Source organism: Camelus bactrianus, chromosome 20 (assembly GCF_048773025.1).
Source record: "Camelus bactrianus isolate YW-2024 breed Bactrian camel chromosome 20, ASM4877302v1, whole genome shotgun sequence".
NCBI lineage: Eukaryota > Metazoa > Chordata > Mammalia > Artiodactyla > Camelidae > Camelus > Camelus bactrianus.
The window spans coordinates 17642903-17661010 of record NC_133558.1 but is presented as its reverse complement, the minus strand read 5'-3'; the positions used below and the strand labels follow the sequence as shown (position 1 = coordinate 17661010).

Sequence of the window (18108 nt, the reverse complement as noted above, 5' to 3'; positions counted from 1 at the left end):
CACGTGGGTGGTTAGCAGGCTGACATCTCTTCGTCAGAAACCAGGCGGTGGCACTGGTCCACTCGGTGGGTTCTGTGCCTGGGCCTGAAAGCCACTTTCTCCTGGCTGGCCCAGACACGCAGCGCGCGGTCTCCCAGGCGGCCCCTTCTGCATGCGTCCCGGTGTCTGTGCTCCTTTCTCTGTCTGTACCCACCGAAAATGGCGGTGGGAGGCAAGCCCTGCGCCCTTTCTGCCCCAATATGCTCCCTCCGTTCATATATTCATTCATTCACAGTATGACCGTTTAAGACACCGGAAATACACCTGTGAAGAAAATATGGGTGATCCTTGCCCTCAAGAAGATTGTCTGGACGTAGCGAAGACAGTAATAAAGCATTAAATAAATAAAATAATGTTGATAAGTACTTAGAGAAGCAAAAAACGGGACAGAGAATAGGAAAGCCGCTCACGAAAGGTGATGAATGACAGATAAATGCGGTAGTCAGGGGAAAGAGCGATATAGAACAGGGGAATTCTCCAGGGCAAAGGCCTGGAGATGGGAGCATGGTTGGGACATTCCAGCTGCGTCGAGGAGGCCAGTGCTCCTCGAGAAGAGTAGGAGACCTCGGGGAGTTGACCTCTGTCTTTCTACTCCCTTGTAAGGACTTTGGCTGTTACTCTGTAGGAAACTGGAAGCCGTTGTAAGGCGGCACTATATCTGACATTCTTTCTTGTCTCTCCTTGGGTAGCTGAAAATACTTAATTTCTAATATCTACTTAAGCAATACTCTGTGCTAAGCACCCTCACGGCATGCTGCTCCTACCTCAGGACCTACATTTCAGAATTTGACACCTTTAAAAGAAGCGTCGTTAGCTGGCACAGACAGGAATGTTCACTTGGTTGCTTTCTCAGGAAGTAAATCAGCGTCTCTTATGTATGCCTTTCAGCCTCTCTGTATTTCTGAGAAGGAATCATTAGCTTCATACCTGATGAACATTGTAAATAAGTTTAGGGCTACTAAATGGAGTAAAACTGCCTGACGTTGAGAATACATACATGGTAACTAGAAAATCTTTGCTTTCAGTTCATAAGTTTGCAACAGCCTTTAAGAAAAATATACATGCTCCCGTTTCTGCATACACGTTAAGGTAGATCTAGTTAGGGATTTTTCCCTAGATAATTAACAGGGTTTTCTGACCAGATTTCGTATAATGCACCCTAAGGGCACTTTGGTAGTTATGGACTCCATCGCAGAGTAATATTTACAAAGAAAAAAGAGAATACATACGATTTCAAGGGGAAATCAACTATATTGAACTGTATTATCAAAATATTAAAAATTTATGGTATAGTAATATTTGTGCTCCTTTATTAATGCACTAAATGACAATATCCAGCAGGAGGTCTAATAAATACTGTAATTTCAAAGCAGTAATGAGCATAAATGATATTTTAAGAAACTTGCATCAATGGGAATTTGATGTGAAAATATTTGTGATTGCCAATAGGGATAAAGTGAAAACGGCTGAAATATAACTGATTTGTTGCCTAAATTCATAATGAAAGAAAATACAAAATTTCAGTAACAGATTAGTCAAAATAAACATTTGTTTCCCATCCAAGGTCACAGATTACCCCTTCCCCATTAGAAGAAAGGGATTGCTGTTCCAAAGAGGAGCTTGGAAACATGAACAACTGTTTCTGAATTTTCAGAAATGAAGCTATGTGATCAGGTCACCCAAGATGGATGTTCTCCTGCTCTCTTCATCCGCTGCTTCACCAGTCCCTGCTTCACCTACACCCTCCTCACATGACTGACCTTCCCTCAATCATAGAGCCTAATCAGTAAATGCCTATGTACTGTCTACAGGTCCCAGCTAGTGATGGTTCTTATCTTTTGTTCAGAACATCTCCACCTTGATAGCTTATCAAAGGAGTGGTTAGGGACATGCTTCTCTGTTGGTTTCCCTGGAGACCAATGAGCCATCCTGAGTCAATTCCCCCTAAAACTGGAAACCTCCCTCTTTCTCTGGGAGCGAAAACTACTGACACGTCCTGCTCATCCGCTGTCTGCTGCACATGCTGGGGTATCGCTACAGGACCTCCCTTCAGACGCGTAAGCTTCCCCTATTCATTAAACCACTGATGTGTCTGTTGCTGACTGCAGCTTTTTCTTAGGTCTTGAGACTGGGCAAGTACAGGGCTTGCAGACCTGTGGAGTGCAGCCCAACAGAAGCAAACTGGGGTACCTCTTGGTTCTATTTTATCTTCGTCACATAACCAGGATGGGAAGGCCAAATTCTAGGGCGTTCCTGGAAGTCACAGTTCCCATCTTGCACCTCTAAAATGGTCTTCAACTCAGCTAGCTGGAGGCTATGTTCTCCTCAGAGTCTGCAAACAACTCCCTTTGTTTTGCACATTTTGAAAGCTTTTCTTGGCTGCTTCAAATTTCTCTGCAGTGTTCACGACCTGACATGAGCTGAGGCATGCTTTCATTTTGTTTTTCAAGATCTTCCTACCGGATCTTTCTTGAGAGTTCTAGTTTCCAGCTTCCAGTCTTTTCTTCAGTGGTTGTTATCAGTCAGAAAAAGAGAAACAGGGAGTCCAGGAAAAAAAAAACAAAGCAAAACAGAACCAATAGGAAAATATATACATATTTCTAGGAATTGGCTTATGAAATTGTGGGGACTGGCAAGTCTGAAATCCGTAGTGCAGGCTGGCAGTCTAGAAATTCTCAGACAGGAGCAGATGCTACAGTCTTGAGACAGAATTTCTTCTTCCTCAGGAAAACCTTCATTTTGCTCTTAAAGCCTTTCAACTGGTTGGATGAAGCTCACTTACTGAGGATAATCTCTTTTGCTTTTAGTCAGCTAATTGTAGATGATAACCACATTTACAAAATATCTTCACAGCTACATCTAAATTAGTGTTTAATTGAATAACTGGGCTTATAGACTAGCCAAGTTGACATGTCAAAAAAGCCATCACTGTGGGACTCTCCTTTTCCTCTGGGTCTCAGTGCGCTATTCTTCCAGTTTCTTTCCCAAGCATATGGAAAACCTCACAGTCTGCCATTTCCATGTTTCTTTACATTAATAATGCAATTTACATGAAATAATGCCTGTGACAGCAATCTGCACCTTCTCCAATTTTGGATGTGTGGAACAGAGACAATGTGAGGGGCATTTCCATGGTCCCTGCTGGTCACACTGTGAACTAAGCAGAATAAATTGTTCACACCCAGATTTCTGGACATGATTGCTCTTAGTCTCATTTTTCTCCCAAGACTTGTCTCTGGCTTGTTAAACAACTCCTTTGTCTTCCCTGAATTTCTGTGCACATTTTGACAGCTGCCAGTCAAAGGAAAAATACAAACCAAACACTATTGGCTTTGCTGTCTTTCTGAACATCTACCACTGTTTTGTCAAAGCCATGCTAGGCGTGACTACGCTGTGTATGATTATCTCAGTTTCAACCACATTAATAACACGATGGTTAATTGCATACTATTAAAGAAATCGGTGCTTATTTCATGGGGTCACAATCAAACTGTATGTTGAAGTCATGGACTTTCAATTGGTTTACCAAAGTGAGAAATCTAGCAGTCATGAATCCCTACCCCCTATCATGTTTATAGGCAGAGATCAGTGCCAAGGGCTGGCTTACAGCGTGCCAGAGAAATCCGTCAATACTGATATAGTTTAAAAATACTGAAATGTTGATTTCAGCATTTTCACCACGACAACAGATTTCAAGTAAGCAGCCAATCATAATTACAGGTTTTATTTGAGAAGTTCTTTTCACAGCTATGGCAACAATGTGTAAACTTCAGAGTTCCACTAAACCCCTTTGTTCAAATTAAATTCCCAAGGACAGTTTCATTTTACAAAAAAAATAGAATAAATCTGAAACAGTTACAAATATACCAGGCCCTATGAAAATTCAGAAATTCTTGTGATGCTCTCAGTTTGACAGCTTATCAAACAGATTGTTTGGACAAGTTTTCAGACAAGAAAGTTTCTCTTCCTCTAGCTGCAGAGGAGAGGGGACTACTCCTTTATCTCTTTCCAAGAGTAAGTTTTAATGACGAAATCTTGAATTTTTTAAGGTGCGACTCTGAAATTCGATTAGCTAACATTATAAGCAAGAAGCGGGTGGGTGGAACCCAATTTTATGGAAAGAAATGGGGTAAGGAAGGACTGGAATTTTAATTAAAATCCGTGCAATAAAGAACATAGTAGTTAGCTTCCTGCAAGGACCAGTCTTTGATGTAAATGTGTCACACGACCCAGAGGAGTGTTCTCGTCTATATGTGGCCTGTTTCCTCTCCTCCGGAAGCCCCAGTTCGTATTTCATCCAAGGAAGCAGGAACTGCTGAACTCTTGCCCTTCCTGGCAGTTTCTCAAAGACTCCTCCGGCGCAGCCCTAGGGTTCAGGCTCGCGCCCGCATTTCCCTCACTCCAACCCTGCTCAGAGGAGATTCAGTTTTCCTATGGCTGCGCGGTCTTTTAGGTCTGGGGGCGAAGCAGAGGTCCATCCTTAGTGTCTGGGAAGCCATCTGGTCTGCTCTTGCACCTCAGCGACGAGAAAATAGATGCAAAAAACAGAAGTAAAGATCCTTCCTTTTCTATGTCAATTTGGAAGCACGCTAGCGTACTGGCTCCGTGGCTTAGCTGGTTAAAGCGCCTGTCTAGTAAACAGGAGATCCTGGGTTCGAATCCCAGCGGGGCCTGTTTTTTTTGGGGGGGGGGGTTCCTGCTTTTCAAAGGAGATGAGGAATCAACATGCAATCAATCTTAAGAGTAAACTTTTCCTATAGAGTTTTACAAAAGTATTTTATATAGGTCTGAGGATGGAGACAGCCTTATTGTTTACAAAAAAAGACAAAGATGAATTTGTTTCTTTTTCAGAAGAATTTCTACCTTTCTTAGTGTTTCTACATTTTTATGACACCTAATATTTTTTAGCAAGTACTAAATGGAAATCAGGGAAAGCATAAGGCAAAATCACCAGATTTAAGCAGCATCATTATCTCTGGTCATTCTATTCTTTTTTTCTGGGGAAATCCCAAATAGATGCATTATCATAATTTGCAGGCAATATTTTTAGCAAGATCAACCTCTGGAATGATTGATAAATATGTCGTTGAAAAGGCTTCATCATCTCAATTTACAGCAGCCACTAAAATCCAATCATACAACACAAGTTGTAAATAACTATTTTGAAAGATGGTTTTTTACTCCAAGTTTTTTGGGAAGGAAAATCAAAGAGAAAAATATTTATCACCATGATTTCAGAAAAGAAGCTGTCAGGAAGGAGCATCCATTTTATTGTGTATCATAGAATGAATAGACCATGGAAAGGGGCAAACTTGAAGCTGCCAGCATCCTGGCTGAGGTGCATTCTTCCAAACTCTTCAAGAGAGTCAGGAAACAAGAGAAGTGGAAAAGAGGTTTGGAATTTTACTCATAGCTGGACTTCTTTACATAGAAACTCAAGACCAGGCAAATGATTTTCACTGTAACTTTTACCCTCTTACTCATTTCCCAAGACCAAGCCCCATCACCACCTGACACAGAAAGTTTCACCAACCTGGCTTTTACCTTCAGGGCACATTATTTTATGTAGATGATCAAGGTTGAAATATGATCTCCTGTTTTATTTGCAGAAACGAAATATCCCAATACTTTGAGGAACTAGTTCAGGAAAGGATGTTACTTTTATGGAGACTTTCTCTACTCACTCTGCAGCTTAATTCCCCACTTTTCTTTATAGGCATCACACAGCAACGGAAAGGCTCAATGAAAATTCAATTAATAATCTAGTTAAGAAGGAAAAAAGGGAATTTTATTTGAGTTAAACTGAGGGTTATAATCCAGGAGCAGACTCAGAAAGCTCTGAGAACTGTTCTGCCTGTTAGAAGTCAAAGGCACACTCACACATTTTTAAGACAAAGGATAGTACATCAAAATGACATACTGATATTTTACATAAAATTCACCAAGGGCACATAGCCCAGGTAAGCCCATACAAAATGAGCAGCAAGTCGCCATGACCCCCTAGGGAACTGGGAAAGAATGCTATTCTTTTAAGAAATTACATTGCTAGTATTAGAAGAAAAGGGGTAGGGGCGGGGAGGAATGATCTTTATGGTGGATCAGTCACTCACATCTTTGAGGTGCTCTGGTTAATGTGAAATGCAGATGCATACTGCACAATAAGGAGGGAGGAAGGAGATTCAAACAAACACAGGGAGAGAATCTTATGTTTAATTTTCTTCTCCTGCCTTAAAATATAAATATCAGCAAATGCAGACTTTTTTTTTTTTTTTCCCACATCCTCATATCTTGTGTGCAAGAAAGCTTTTTTTCCAGGCCCAGAGTACAGATCTTCCTCAAATAGTGAGGCCAGCTGGGTCACGGTGTCGATGTTAACACTAGACCACGCCAACATCCTGTTATCAAACTTGCCTTAACCTTCACCCTTCTGTTCCATCAAGCTCCACGAATGCCTTTTCAGGTATGCTTCCAGCCAAGTGACCCTCAATAGTTTGCCTCATCTGTACTATTGACGTAGTAGTAAGGGCTACAGAAAGCTATAGTATATTGCAGGTGAGGAATCTAACCATCTCTCCTAAAAGCCTAAAAATCTTCCTAAATCTTCATATATCAATCACGAAGGTGATTTATGTTTACAAGTGGAAATGGTTTGCCATCAAATGCTTATTTATCCACCCAGTGTCTAACATGCAGCAGGCACCATGCTAATCACAGGTGATGACTAATGAAATTGAAGAAAGGCAATTAAAAAGGAATCTATAAATAAATAAAACAAAGGAGGGTCCCGGCGCACATCAGTGATAATTGTGGAGTAACATTCATTCAACTCCTTGAATGTGGAGGAGAGAGAGGGACAGACAGACAATTAGAGACAGTGAAAGGAGATTAAAATAACTAGATCTTAAACTGTCTTCTGGGTACAGAGTGCTTTCATTCTAGAGCTCGGATAGTTTCTTAAAAAATAATTGATTATTCCACTGTGGGAACTTAGGGGAAAATGTAGGTGTATATATATATGGTAATTTTACAATGTAAAAACCTATTGTCAGGAGTGGGATTCGAACCCACGCCTCCAGGGGAGACTGCGACCTGAACGCAGCGCCTTAGACCGCTCGGCCATCCTGACTTGCTGCGACTTGCTGGTGCTCAGATTTCCTTTCTGTGTCTGCATGAATACTAGTCTCCCCTCCACCCTCCTCTTCATTTTTCTTTTTTTCTGAGGATGTGGAAATTCTTCGGTTAAAAAAGTGAAACGATTAGTTTGCGAAAGGCCCCGGACGCCGATTCTGGGTGGAGGAGAGGAATGAATCCCGGGTTCCGGCGCCGCCGGGGTCGTCTTCTGAATAAGCTCAGATTCGATTCCAGGTTGCAGCGGGCGGGGTGGCGCAGGGCTGCACCCCGTAGAGTAAGGGCACTTTCTCTCCATTCTGGGCAGAATTCTAGTTTAAATAATGGCATCCACGTTGCTAGAATTGCCTTGCTTCTAGAACTGACACCCTCTCCCTGAGGTTTTAGGCTATCCAGTTTAGTGCTGGTTAAGGCCCAGCCCTCCGGCGAACGCCAACTCCTCCCTCCTGTCCTTTCTGCTGTAAATCTCCCCTCTGGGGTTACCCTTGGGGCCGGTGTAAGGGGACTAGGGTGTCTCGCTTTCTGTTCTGAATTTATCTAGCTGTACATTGTGGACTTGTGGACTTCTCTGTATGGCTGGTATACTGTTCTCAAAAGGAGCATCAAGCCGAGACCAGTCCTGCCTTTCACTTTCTACTATCTTCCATTGATTCATACGGTTTTCTTAAATCTGTTTATGTCCAGCAGAGCTACCACATTTGTCTCACAAAAAGTTTCTGTTATGAAACACTCCTCAAAGAGCGTTTGGTCTAAGTGCTTTGAACTAAACAATATAGATACAGATTCTTTTTTTTTAAGGAGAGGATAAACCCAAATATTGGCATTGATTATATTTGAGGGATGAGATTTTGAAATATTTTTATTTTTAAAAATATGTATTTTTCATTTTTTTAATTTTATTTTTTATTGAAGTGTAGTTGGTTTATAATGCTAGTTTCAGGTGTGCAGCAAAGCGATTCACTTATACATGTATTTATACAAATATATTTTTCTTTTCAGATACTTTTCCATTATATATTATTTAAAAAAATTGAATATAGTTCCCTGTGCTATACAGTAGGTCTCATTTCCACTTTTTAAAATAAATTTTCATATGTATTTGGTGGGGAAAAGGCTATTTCTGTTTTAAATTTTAAAATGAGGCAAGAGTAAATGTGCATGTAGTTGGGACTGGGCTCAGAGCTTTCGAGAGGGAGATTTGAGGAGACATGAATGCTGTCTGGAGGCAGAAGGGACAGATGAATTGAGATATGCAGAGAGATGGCATGCAAGAGCTGTTGTTGATTAGGCATAATAGCAGTTGTACAGTTATTTTTCATTTAATCTGAATATCTGAGCCCAACTATCTCACAGAATCTCTGTTAAACAGAGGCAGATACTTTCAAACTTTCAAATGTGATAACCAGATTTGGCATTTGGTTTGTGAAATGAAGTCTGTTATTATTGTTTCTGTAGCATTTATATTTTTAAGTTAATCTTTAGCTGTGGGGCAAAATGTTTTTGTTTCTGATTTAAAAGTAAAATCAGGTCTTGGAAATCCTCCAGTTAATTATTTGTGGTGGTGGAAGAGAGGCCTTTCCTATGCTTCTAAAGTCACAGAATCATGGATTCTGCCTCAGCTGACTAGTAAGGCTTTGGCAGCTTGGGTATAGCCTGGGGGTAGTGGAGTTCCTGGGTTCAATTCCCAGTGCTTCCTTGCAAAACAATAGTTAGAAGGAAAAAAAAACAAAAACAAAAAACAAAAAAAAAAAAAACAGGCTGTGGCAAACCATGAGCAAGGCCACCTTTCTTCTCTCTTGGAAGATCTGAAAATAAAACCAGAATGCAAGACTGATCGTTTCCTCCAGGCACTGGTAGCTAGTGCCAGCTGAGAAGGGAGCCTCAAGGCTCATCAGATAAATTCTCCCTCAGGGTGCCTCATGCAAAGAGGTAGAACTGGGGGGAAAAGGAAGGACACAGATATTTCCTAAGAATCTACTCCCAGCTCAGTACTGCACTTGGTAACCGTTTTCCTTGAAGATTCTGGGGAAATAGGTAGGGGAGGGAGGTTGCAGAGTTAATTAAAATCTGTGACTCTTTCTCTTCCTACTCTTAGAGAGGAGTTCCTGTGGCAACCCCAGCTATTCTATTACATTTCAGGATGCACATTGTACATTAAACCAGCAAAACAACTGCCTTAATTTCTCAAGTATTTTTAAAGAAGTTTGGACTTTTTTCTGTTTTTGGTCTTTTTTCCTTTCTAAAAGTATAGTTTGAACACAAATGAATACTTTTAAAGAAGGAGTGAATGATGTTCTTCTTCCAGGAGTACGGTGTCGGGTGGGGGGCATGGGGTGGGCCGTGTGTGTGTGTGTGGGGGGGGTAGTGTTTGAGGAAGGGGCAAGGAAAGGCGGACATTGAGTGCTGGGGGGTCCATGAAATGATGGAGGGAGGTTTCTGTCTGGTTTTCCAGTGCAGGCCTTCATTCCAAGTAGAAGGTGGCAGGCTTAGTTGCTTTCTTTTCTTCCCCTGACCCTCTATTTGCCTAAGAATCTCTGAGCCAGCGGGTCCTACCTTGTTTTCTGAGCTCGAGTCCCCAGATGAACTTATGCAACTGTGAAAGAAACTGTTTGCTCAGTGAAAGAAGTCTTGGACCGAGAGCAAGGACCCCTACTTTCCGGTCCTGGTTTAGGCACGTACTCTGTACCTTTAATCAAATTACTTCATTTCTCTTGGCTCCAGTTTCTTCATCTCTGAAAGGAGGCAGCTGGAGTAAATGTCAACAGTTGCTTCTCTTCTGTTACATTTTCTTCTCAACCCTTTCCCAAAGTAAGACCTCTGTGATTTCCTGATTCATGAGCTTGTATGCAGGTTCATTTTTAAATAGTCTGGGATGGGGGAGGACATAGCTCAGTGGTAGAGCACATGCCCAGCACGCATGACATCCCATGTTCAAACCCCAGTACCTCCATTAACCATGAAAATATAAGTGGGTCCCAAGTCAGTAGGAAGAAGGCCAAAATCGTAACCAAAACCTAAATGGAGGTGGGCCTGGGAGCTGACAGTGACAAAAGGTGACTGATGGAATATTGTCATTCTTGTCCTATTTCACTTAGTATATAGTGAATGTGATGATAATAGACTGGTCTGGTGTTCAGAATTTCTACCTAAGAGTCATGATCCTCTTTTGTCATCCTCTATGAGGGTAGCAGGTAGACAGAAAACTTACAAAGTTGATTTTTAGCTGAATCATGAGAAATATAATGTGGTGCAGTAATGGATTACTTCCATTCCATGTTAGTAGGAACATGATGTAGAATTCGGAGTTCTTGTTGTTTAGTGAGTTGAGCTCTGATTGTGATGATTTCTCAGCGGGAGACATACAGAGGAGGTGATTTCCCACCACTTGGTGAACCTTTGGAGACTCCCATTCTGTCCCTTTGGGCAGCAGAGCTGGCTGATTTGCATTAAGGTCAGCTCTGTGAGGGGGACTAATCCTGATCCTTGCTTGGAGCAACATAAAGGAAAGTGGGCATCTCACCGAACTATGAGGGCCTTCAAGTAAGACTCCAAAGGACCTTTCCTCTAGAACAGTGTTTTCCAAAGACGACCCAAGTTTGTTTTTCCAACTACAAGACACTACTAGTAAAATTTCTTAAACATTTCCTCCTCTTGGAAAAGGACTGTTAAAATTTGAAGAGGTGGCTGGCTTCACTCAAATATACCAAGAGTCAATTACCTCATTAGTAGTAGAAATGGAGTCACCACACAAACAGAGGCTGAGGGCCGATGGCCATTGGCACTGTGGCCTTTTCTTAAGCAGTAGGACCCTCCAGGGACAACAGCCCCCTGTGCTGCCTGCCCTGGTGGCCCACTGCCATCAGGTCTAGCTTAGGATGGGTCTTGGATACACAGAACCACACTGCTTTCCCTTGCAGGCTTCCTTCCTCTGTTTTTGTTTCAGTTCCACTTGTCTGGATAAAGAAAGGAAGGGGCAGATGCTGCTTTTAACAATAGAATGACATTTATTAGGTTAAGACCATGGGCGAACGCTATCCTGGAAACCGGAAAAACACAGTGGAAATGGGAAGTGGGAGCCTGGGTAAATGTGCAGTCCTTAGCAAGACGAGACACACGTATACAGAAGGGTGCAAATCCAAATAGGTGCAAGCAATCTAGCTGTGCTGAGCACAGTGACGCAGCCGTCAGGGGACCCTGAGGAGAAGTAGCACGTAGGAAAGCTGGGTGGGGAGAGGGTGAAGGGTGGCCTGGTGTGGAAATGGATGGTGGTTGAAGCTAATTAAAGGTGTGGTTGAGGGGGCTTAAACCAAATGTTGGGAGAAGGATTGAGAGAGCATGAGGCTGAGACAATGGCTGATAAAGTGGTGCTATCACTGAAAGATGAGTCTTGGAAATGCCGCTGAAATGGAGAGATTCTAGATCAAAAGGAAGAAGAGAACTGGGAAACTTGTGGAGTTGACAAAGTGAGGCTGGAACGAGCCCCAGGCAAGGGAGAAATGGGGGTGGGGGTGGTGCAGAGAGGGAAGCAGGTCCGAGGCAAACACCGCCTTTGAATTTTATTTAAAATTCTCTCCTCTATCACACATTCTGTCTGGCCCCCTAGCCCTGCTCATTTCATCTCTTCTTTACTCCCCTTCCCAATTGCTCAGATCCTACCCTGTAGGACATGACTTAGAAAATTTGAGATACAAGCCCTAAAGCTCTATGGCTAAGCCAGATGTTCATCACGGGCCTGAGTTCACCTTACTTTCCTCTATTATCACATTGTCTCCAAGTTCCTTTAGGGGATTTTAGCCTCTGATCTTCCCTTCCTGGGACCCTTTGGGTTTTCTGCTTGCCTAAAATCTGTTCCTCTACATATCCTTACTATGGACACCAAGATGTTTCTGTCACAACCCTATGCCAGCAGCCTAACCCCATCTTGATCCCTCAGTTTCAAGTCCCTCCCTATAGGATTTGGCGTCAAGGGAGAGGAGAACACGAGATGCAGTTTGAGTCACCTCCCCACTCCCTGAATATTGGTACAGAAACAGATTAGGAAGGTCCTACACCCCACACTCTCTATCAGTGGCAGCACAACCTTCTCAAGACTAACTACTCCCTACCCAACAGGAAGGAATGGGGGCTGGGGAAAGCTGGCAGGTGAAGTCTCAGGGGTTGATGGAGGAGAAAGGTAAGAGCAAAGGGAAACAGCTGAGCTGCGATATTCCTTAGGATACCCCTTGACTGGGCTGGGGAGGGATTAGTTTAGAACGGAGGGTGCCAGTCTCCCCAGAGGCAGAGTCCCCCGCCATTGGGGACAGTGGAATCTCCTTAGAAAGGTCCTTGGCATCAGCAACTACTGTGACTCCTTCAAGCTCAACAGTGATTGGGCAGATGGTCAGGGGCTTTTTACCACAGGACCACAAGCAGAAGAAGGGCCGGAGGGGGCCAGAGAAAGAGGCATTGGAGAAAGTATAGATGTGGGATCCGTCAGTCATGTTGTAGAAGGAGATGTCCCCTGACTCATAGTCTAGGAAGATCCCAACCTGGCGAGGGGGTCCCGCCAGCGGGAGAGGGGTCCGGAGTGGGGTGAGAGCCCAGTATCCATTTCCATACAACTCCACAGCCCAGAACCCATTCTCGGGGGTCATGGGGTCAAACCCTTTCTTCATCACGTTCTCCCTACACACCCCGATCGCCCAGTCAGTCCTGTCTCCCACCTCCACCTCCCAGTAATGTCTCCCTGATGTGAAGACTTCACGACCCAACACGCAAGGCCAGGAGTCAAATCTGTCTGGTGTCTCAGGCAGTTTCTGACGTGAATCCTCCAGTCGGACAGATTTTGAATCGTCGTACAGAAAGAGGTGAGGGTGGGCGGTATCTGGATCCAGAGTCACATCAACTAGAGACAGAGAGAAAGTGAGTCTGAACATCAGTGAGTGTTGGTGGTTGAAAGAACTATTCTTTCTTCTCCAAAGAATTAGAGAACTATTCTAGCCATTGACATGTCTCTTCAGGAAGGGAGCTGTTTGGCCTGCTCAGCTGTCTCTAGTCCTCATTACTAAAATGTGTTATTGTTTTTATTTCCAAGTATTGTAGGACTTTGGATCCCTGCTGGGTAGAGCCTCCGAGCCCTTGAGATATTCAGAGACACTGACCTGCATGCAATGTAGCCTTTTTCCATTCTGCAATGAAACAGAGAAAGAGAGAGAGAGAGAGTTATTGACATGTTTTATATGAAGAGAGTGAAAACTCTGTGGATGAAACCATAACAAGAACATAGAACTTACTGAGCTCTTCCAGGAGTTTCTCTGGAAAACAAACAAAAAAATACCTCAGTGACCTTCTAAGGGAGGGGAAAAAACAGGTATGAGAAGCACACAAAGGAATAACTGTTTGATTCATGACTACCTGATTATTCAAACATTATCAATAAACGGAGAATAAGGATTATGCTTTATTTTCTAAGAACTGGGCAGGAAGTTCCTACTGGCTTGGGATCAGATCTTTAACCATTACTGGGAAACCAAGTTAAAAGTAAGGATAAAGTCTGAGACTGAGTAGTGAATAAACGTCAGGTCTATTATCTCAATTTGAGTTGGTTTTGACTTGTCTTGTACCTGAAACCTCTGTTCTTTTTCATATTGGGTACCACTGACTTCAGGAGCCTTATAATCTCCTATGACTTTTAGAATTTTAGATCAATTATCTTCCCATTGGCAATCATACTAAAGGACTTAGATCCAACTCCTCTCAGAAGCACTTCTGACAAGTTGACTGGGATTCTATGACTTACCTTTAGAGCTGAATTCATCCTTCCTCTGTCTGGATCTTTCCTTGTATAGCCTCCAAGTGAAAAATATGGACCCAATTGTAAAAAGTCCTAGGACCATCAAAATGACAGCCGCAGCAACCATCCAGGAAGTGAGCCTTGGGAAGGAGGGAGCTAAAACAAAATCCCCAAGAAGGACATTTGTTGAAAAACTCTGAGCAAGTCCAGCTCCTCTCCTGATTCCAAAGAGGGCTGGAAGAGAGAATGACCTGGACTGCTCCCATTTCTCTCATGGCAAAAAGAGTCCCTCCAATGCCACTCTGAATGCTTCAGGAAAATTTTGATCTTAGTTAAGAGAGAGCAGAGAAAGAGAAAGGAATGAAGATGAACAAGAGTCATTTGGGGACAGGATATGTGAAATAAACAATATAATGGATCAATTCATGTTGTTAAGGAAATTTTTCTTAGCTATCAAGGCAGGATGGGAGCCAAGGGGATGAGGGAAGTAAACAAGGAAGGGGAAATTTCACCTCTGTGCAACAGAATGGGACTCAATGACTAAAGAATAAGAAGAGATGTCTGCCTGAACCAGAGGTAGTGGGGTGGAGGGGGGAATTAGGAGAAAATTTGCTTTCGTAAGGACCCCAGAAACTTAGACAGAGCTACAGCATGGGATGGGGAGGTGGAGGGCAAAGGTGGAAACAGGAGAACTACTGAAGTCTTCCTGTTTACTCAAGGAGAGAAGGCTCTGCGTCAGGAAGACTCTCAGAGACAGAGTGTCTCTATCTAAGATACATCTCCTAAGATGGAAAACCTGGAATTTCTATGAGATCTAGGTAGAATGTATGCCTTCAGAATCTCCACTTTTCTAGTGAAGTTGGTGGAGCTCAGCAGGCAGGAGTTGAGGTGGGGAAAGCTTAAGGTGAGGAAAGTAGACAACTCTGCCATGAGGTTCCAGCTGGGTAGGTGTCCCATGTGATGTGGCCCTGAAACTGTGTCCAAAAGGAACCCAGCACTGGTTTCACTGACCTGGTATGGAAATCTCTACTTCCTTCTCCTGGTTGAGAAGGAGGTTCCGGATACAGCAGGACACATTCTTCATGGAGGGGTCCCTGATGATCACCGAAGCTGCCACTGTGAACAGGCTTTCTTCGTCAGGTTTCCTGGACTCTGACATGGATGGAAACACCTCTCCCTTGGGAGTTCTCCACTGCACCTGGGGATCTGGGTACCAGCCCACTGAGGTACACTCCAGCCTGATCTCTCCACTCTCTTGAACTTCCATACTGATGTGAGGATCAGAGCCCAAGGCTATGGAGAAAGAAGTTGGCTTTACTCCCTTAGTGGACACCCTTCTGGGATCCTTATAACCATAGGACTACACAGTTTGAGAAAGAGAAGCCCAAGGGGACTGGGAATGAGAGGCACTCATCTCCATATTTTATTACACAAGGAAACTGAGGTATCAATAAAGGGAATTTCATACACCTTATCAGAGAGGGATGCATGTTGGGATTTAGTGTTTGAAATGTGGGCAGGAATTTGATGGGCAGACATGGGGTGCTGGTCCCATCAGCAGGAACAGCAAGACAGATGGCTTAGGGGTGGGTTAATAAGTCTAGGCTAGGAGCTCCAGAGATGGGCAAGAACTCTGCAGTTGGAAGTATTATGAAAAGACTTCAGGTAGGAAAAGAACTAAGACTGAGCATTTAAAGATGAACAGAGAAGGAATATCCTTGAGGAGAAGGGGTATTGGAGGTTCTCTGCACTGAGATTGTAGCTGACAAGTTTCCTTTACCTGTGATACCAATTCAGAAAGTTTCTTAAATGGTTTCAACTTCACCTTCCCCCTACACAATTACATTCTAACATTAACAACATGAAGCTGTTTTTCCTTTCTGTTCAGCCTAATTATTTTCTTACAATTCCACAAAGTACAGAAAACCACCAAGCTGCAGAAAAGAGCTCTTTAAACAAATCTCCATAACTATTGGTTTAAATTCATATGCCAAATTGTGTATACACGTGAGAATGTGTATTCTTTTCATGAAAAGGGCTGCCACCTTCAGCAGATTCTCATAGGTGTCTATCACTCATAAAAGGTAACAACAGTTTCATGATATCCAATCTCTAGGGTTTTATAGCCACCCTTTAAGATACTTCCCTGTTATCTATGATGCTGCCACACGGGGCATCCTGTTGTGAGGCAGGGACCCGGATTTCACCCAGGTATTTTTCAAACTTTATCTTTATTTGAATATATACATGAAAAACAATTTACTTGTATATCATACATTGTAGGGCAGTGTGAGACACAGTAATAATACCTTATAAGTATCTAATGCCTTTAGAATTGACAAAGCAGTTTCTCATACATTGTCTCATTGTATTTCATTCTTGCAAGTTGTTTGATAGGTGCTTCCCTAGTTTCCCAGCAAGAATATAGCTCAGAAAGAAATTGGCTTGAAGCCACTCACTAGGAAGTGGGAAAGTCATAACTCAAAGCATCCTTTCCTCCTGAATGCTTAGCTGGGAGGGTATAGCTCAGTGGAAGTGTGTGCCTAACATAAACGAGGTCCTGGGTTCAATCCCCAGCACTGCTATTAAGAATAGATAAATAAACTTGGTTACCTCCTCCCCAAAAAAATCCCCTTGAGTGCTTACCATTTTTCTTATCGTTTCATTCTGAATTTTGGCTTGAAGCAAAAAAAAAAAAAAAAAAAAAAAGGAAACAAAAGCAAAATCTTTCCTGGATAGATCCTTTAAAAAGTAGCCAAGTCCTATGAACCTAGGAAATCAGTCCTTGGCTACTGATCTACACTGAGACTCAAAGTATGCAGTGGGGTTGTCACCAAGGCCTTAATGTAATGGTGAAAAATAGACACAACTTAAATGTTCAACTCTAGGCTTTGCTTAAGCCAATTATGATGTACTAATAGAAGGAAATGTTCATCAGCCGTTACATCTTACATTTATTTAATTAATAACATGGGGAAATGCTTATCCTACAATTGAGAAGACAAGGCAGGAACTCATTGAAATAAAACTTCACTCAGAAATGTAATTCGCTGCTCCTTCTCCACCCTCAACTCAAACCCCCTTCCTACTCATCTCCTTCTCTAGGCCTGCCCGCCCCTTCCAACCTGAAAGGGATTTGGGGGGTGAATCTGGTGGTTTCCAAAGTAACAGATTCAGAGGAAAATACATACCGCAAGGAGTCTCGGGAGAAAGTCAGAATCGGCGTACTCACCCGCCACCTTCAGAAGCACGACGGCCTCTTCGTAGTTTTCGTCCTGCCTGAAAAAGCATCGGTACTCCCCGTCGTCAGAGGCCTTGACCTCATGTATCCTCACAGCGACGCGCCCCGCGGTGATGTCGTGGTCCACCAGCGTCGCTCTCCCCCGGTACTCGGCCATCTGCTCCCCCGCCTGCTCGCGCGCTTCGCGCCGCACGAACACCGCGGGCGAGAGCTTCTTCCGGAACCACCGCAGCTCCATGCGCTCGGCGCTCGCGTTGGGGGAGAGGTGACAGGGCAGCTCGGCATCTTCCCCCACCACCACCACGATGGGCTCCGGGGGTCCAATCACCTCAAAGGGGGCTGCCAAAAAACCAGGAGGGTCAGTGAGAATGTGGAGGTGGGAGTCGAGGACCGATACAGACCAGGATCCCTCCGAAGGGCGGAGACTCCTCCCCCCCATTTCTCTTAGGACCCTTGTGAAGTCGCTAAGGAGAACCAAATGGGATTGTTTATATTTACTGAGAAGTTTCTAGCATTCATGCCAGAGAGAGAGAGAAAGGAGAGACCTACCGGAATCCAGCTGGGGCAGCTGGAGGAGAATGAAGATGAGCAGAGACCCGAGGAGACAGGAGTTTGGGAAGCCTGCCATCTCCAGCCTTTCTGGGCAGCAGCTTCAGCCTGGGAGAGAGATGAAGGGATAGGAGGTAGCTATGTGTTGTCTAGTGCTTCTCCCGCATCCTCCTGGCCCCTCTTTCCAACTTGGAAGGAGTCATTTGCACTTGAAGCTTCCTTCCTTCTTACCTCCCATCACAGTGAGGACTTTGAGTCCATGCTGTCGTCAGCAAGGGCCCACCTACCATCCTAAGTTTAGTCTACAGTGTCTGTATAAAACAACAAAATGGGCCCTAAACCCTCAAAAGAGACTTAAGAGAAGGGAATTGGGAGGCAT

General features: G+C 43.5%; 1 protein-coding gene and 2 non-coding genes across 3 annotated transcripts; 1 reads left to right on the top strand and 2 right to left on the bottom strand.

Moving 5' to 3' along the window:
• Positions 1-4638: 4638 nt before the first annotated feature.
• TRNAT-AGU (transfer RNA threonine (anticodon AGU)) lies at positions 4639-4712 on the top strand. The gene has a single exon. It is a non-coding gene; the product is annotated as a tRNA-Thr (tRNA).
• Positions 4713-7082: 2370 nt separating this feature from the next.
• TRNAL-CAG (transfer RNA leucine (anticodon CAG)) lies at positions 7083-7165 on the bottom strand. The gene has a single exon. It is a non-coding gene; the product is annotated as a tRNA-Leu (tRNA).
• A 4009-nt stretch (positions 7166-11174) lies between these two features.
• BTN1A1 (butyrophilin subfamily 1 member A1) lies at positions 11175-18108 on the bottom strand. Its single transcript, XM_010974178.3, has 7 exons — positions 17730-18108; positions 17172-17519; positions 14951-15232; positions 13946-14095; positions 13440-13460; positions 13308-13334; positions 11175-13051 (listed from the first exon to the last, which is right to left on the bottom strand). Exons 1-7 carry the CDS (start codon positions 17806-17808, stop codon positions 12378-12380), a joined length of 1581 nt encoding a protein of 526 aa, XP_010972480.2. The 5' UTR covers positions 17809-18108; the 3' UTR covers positions 11175-12377.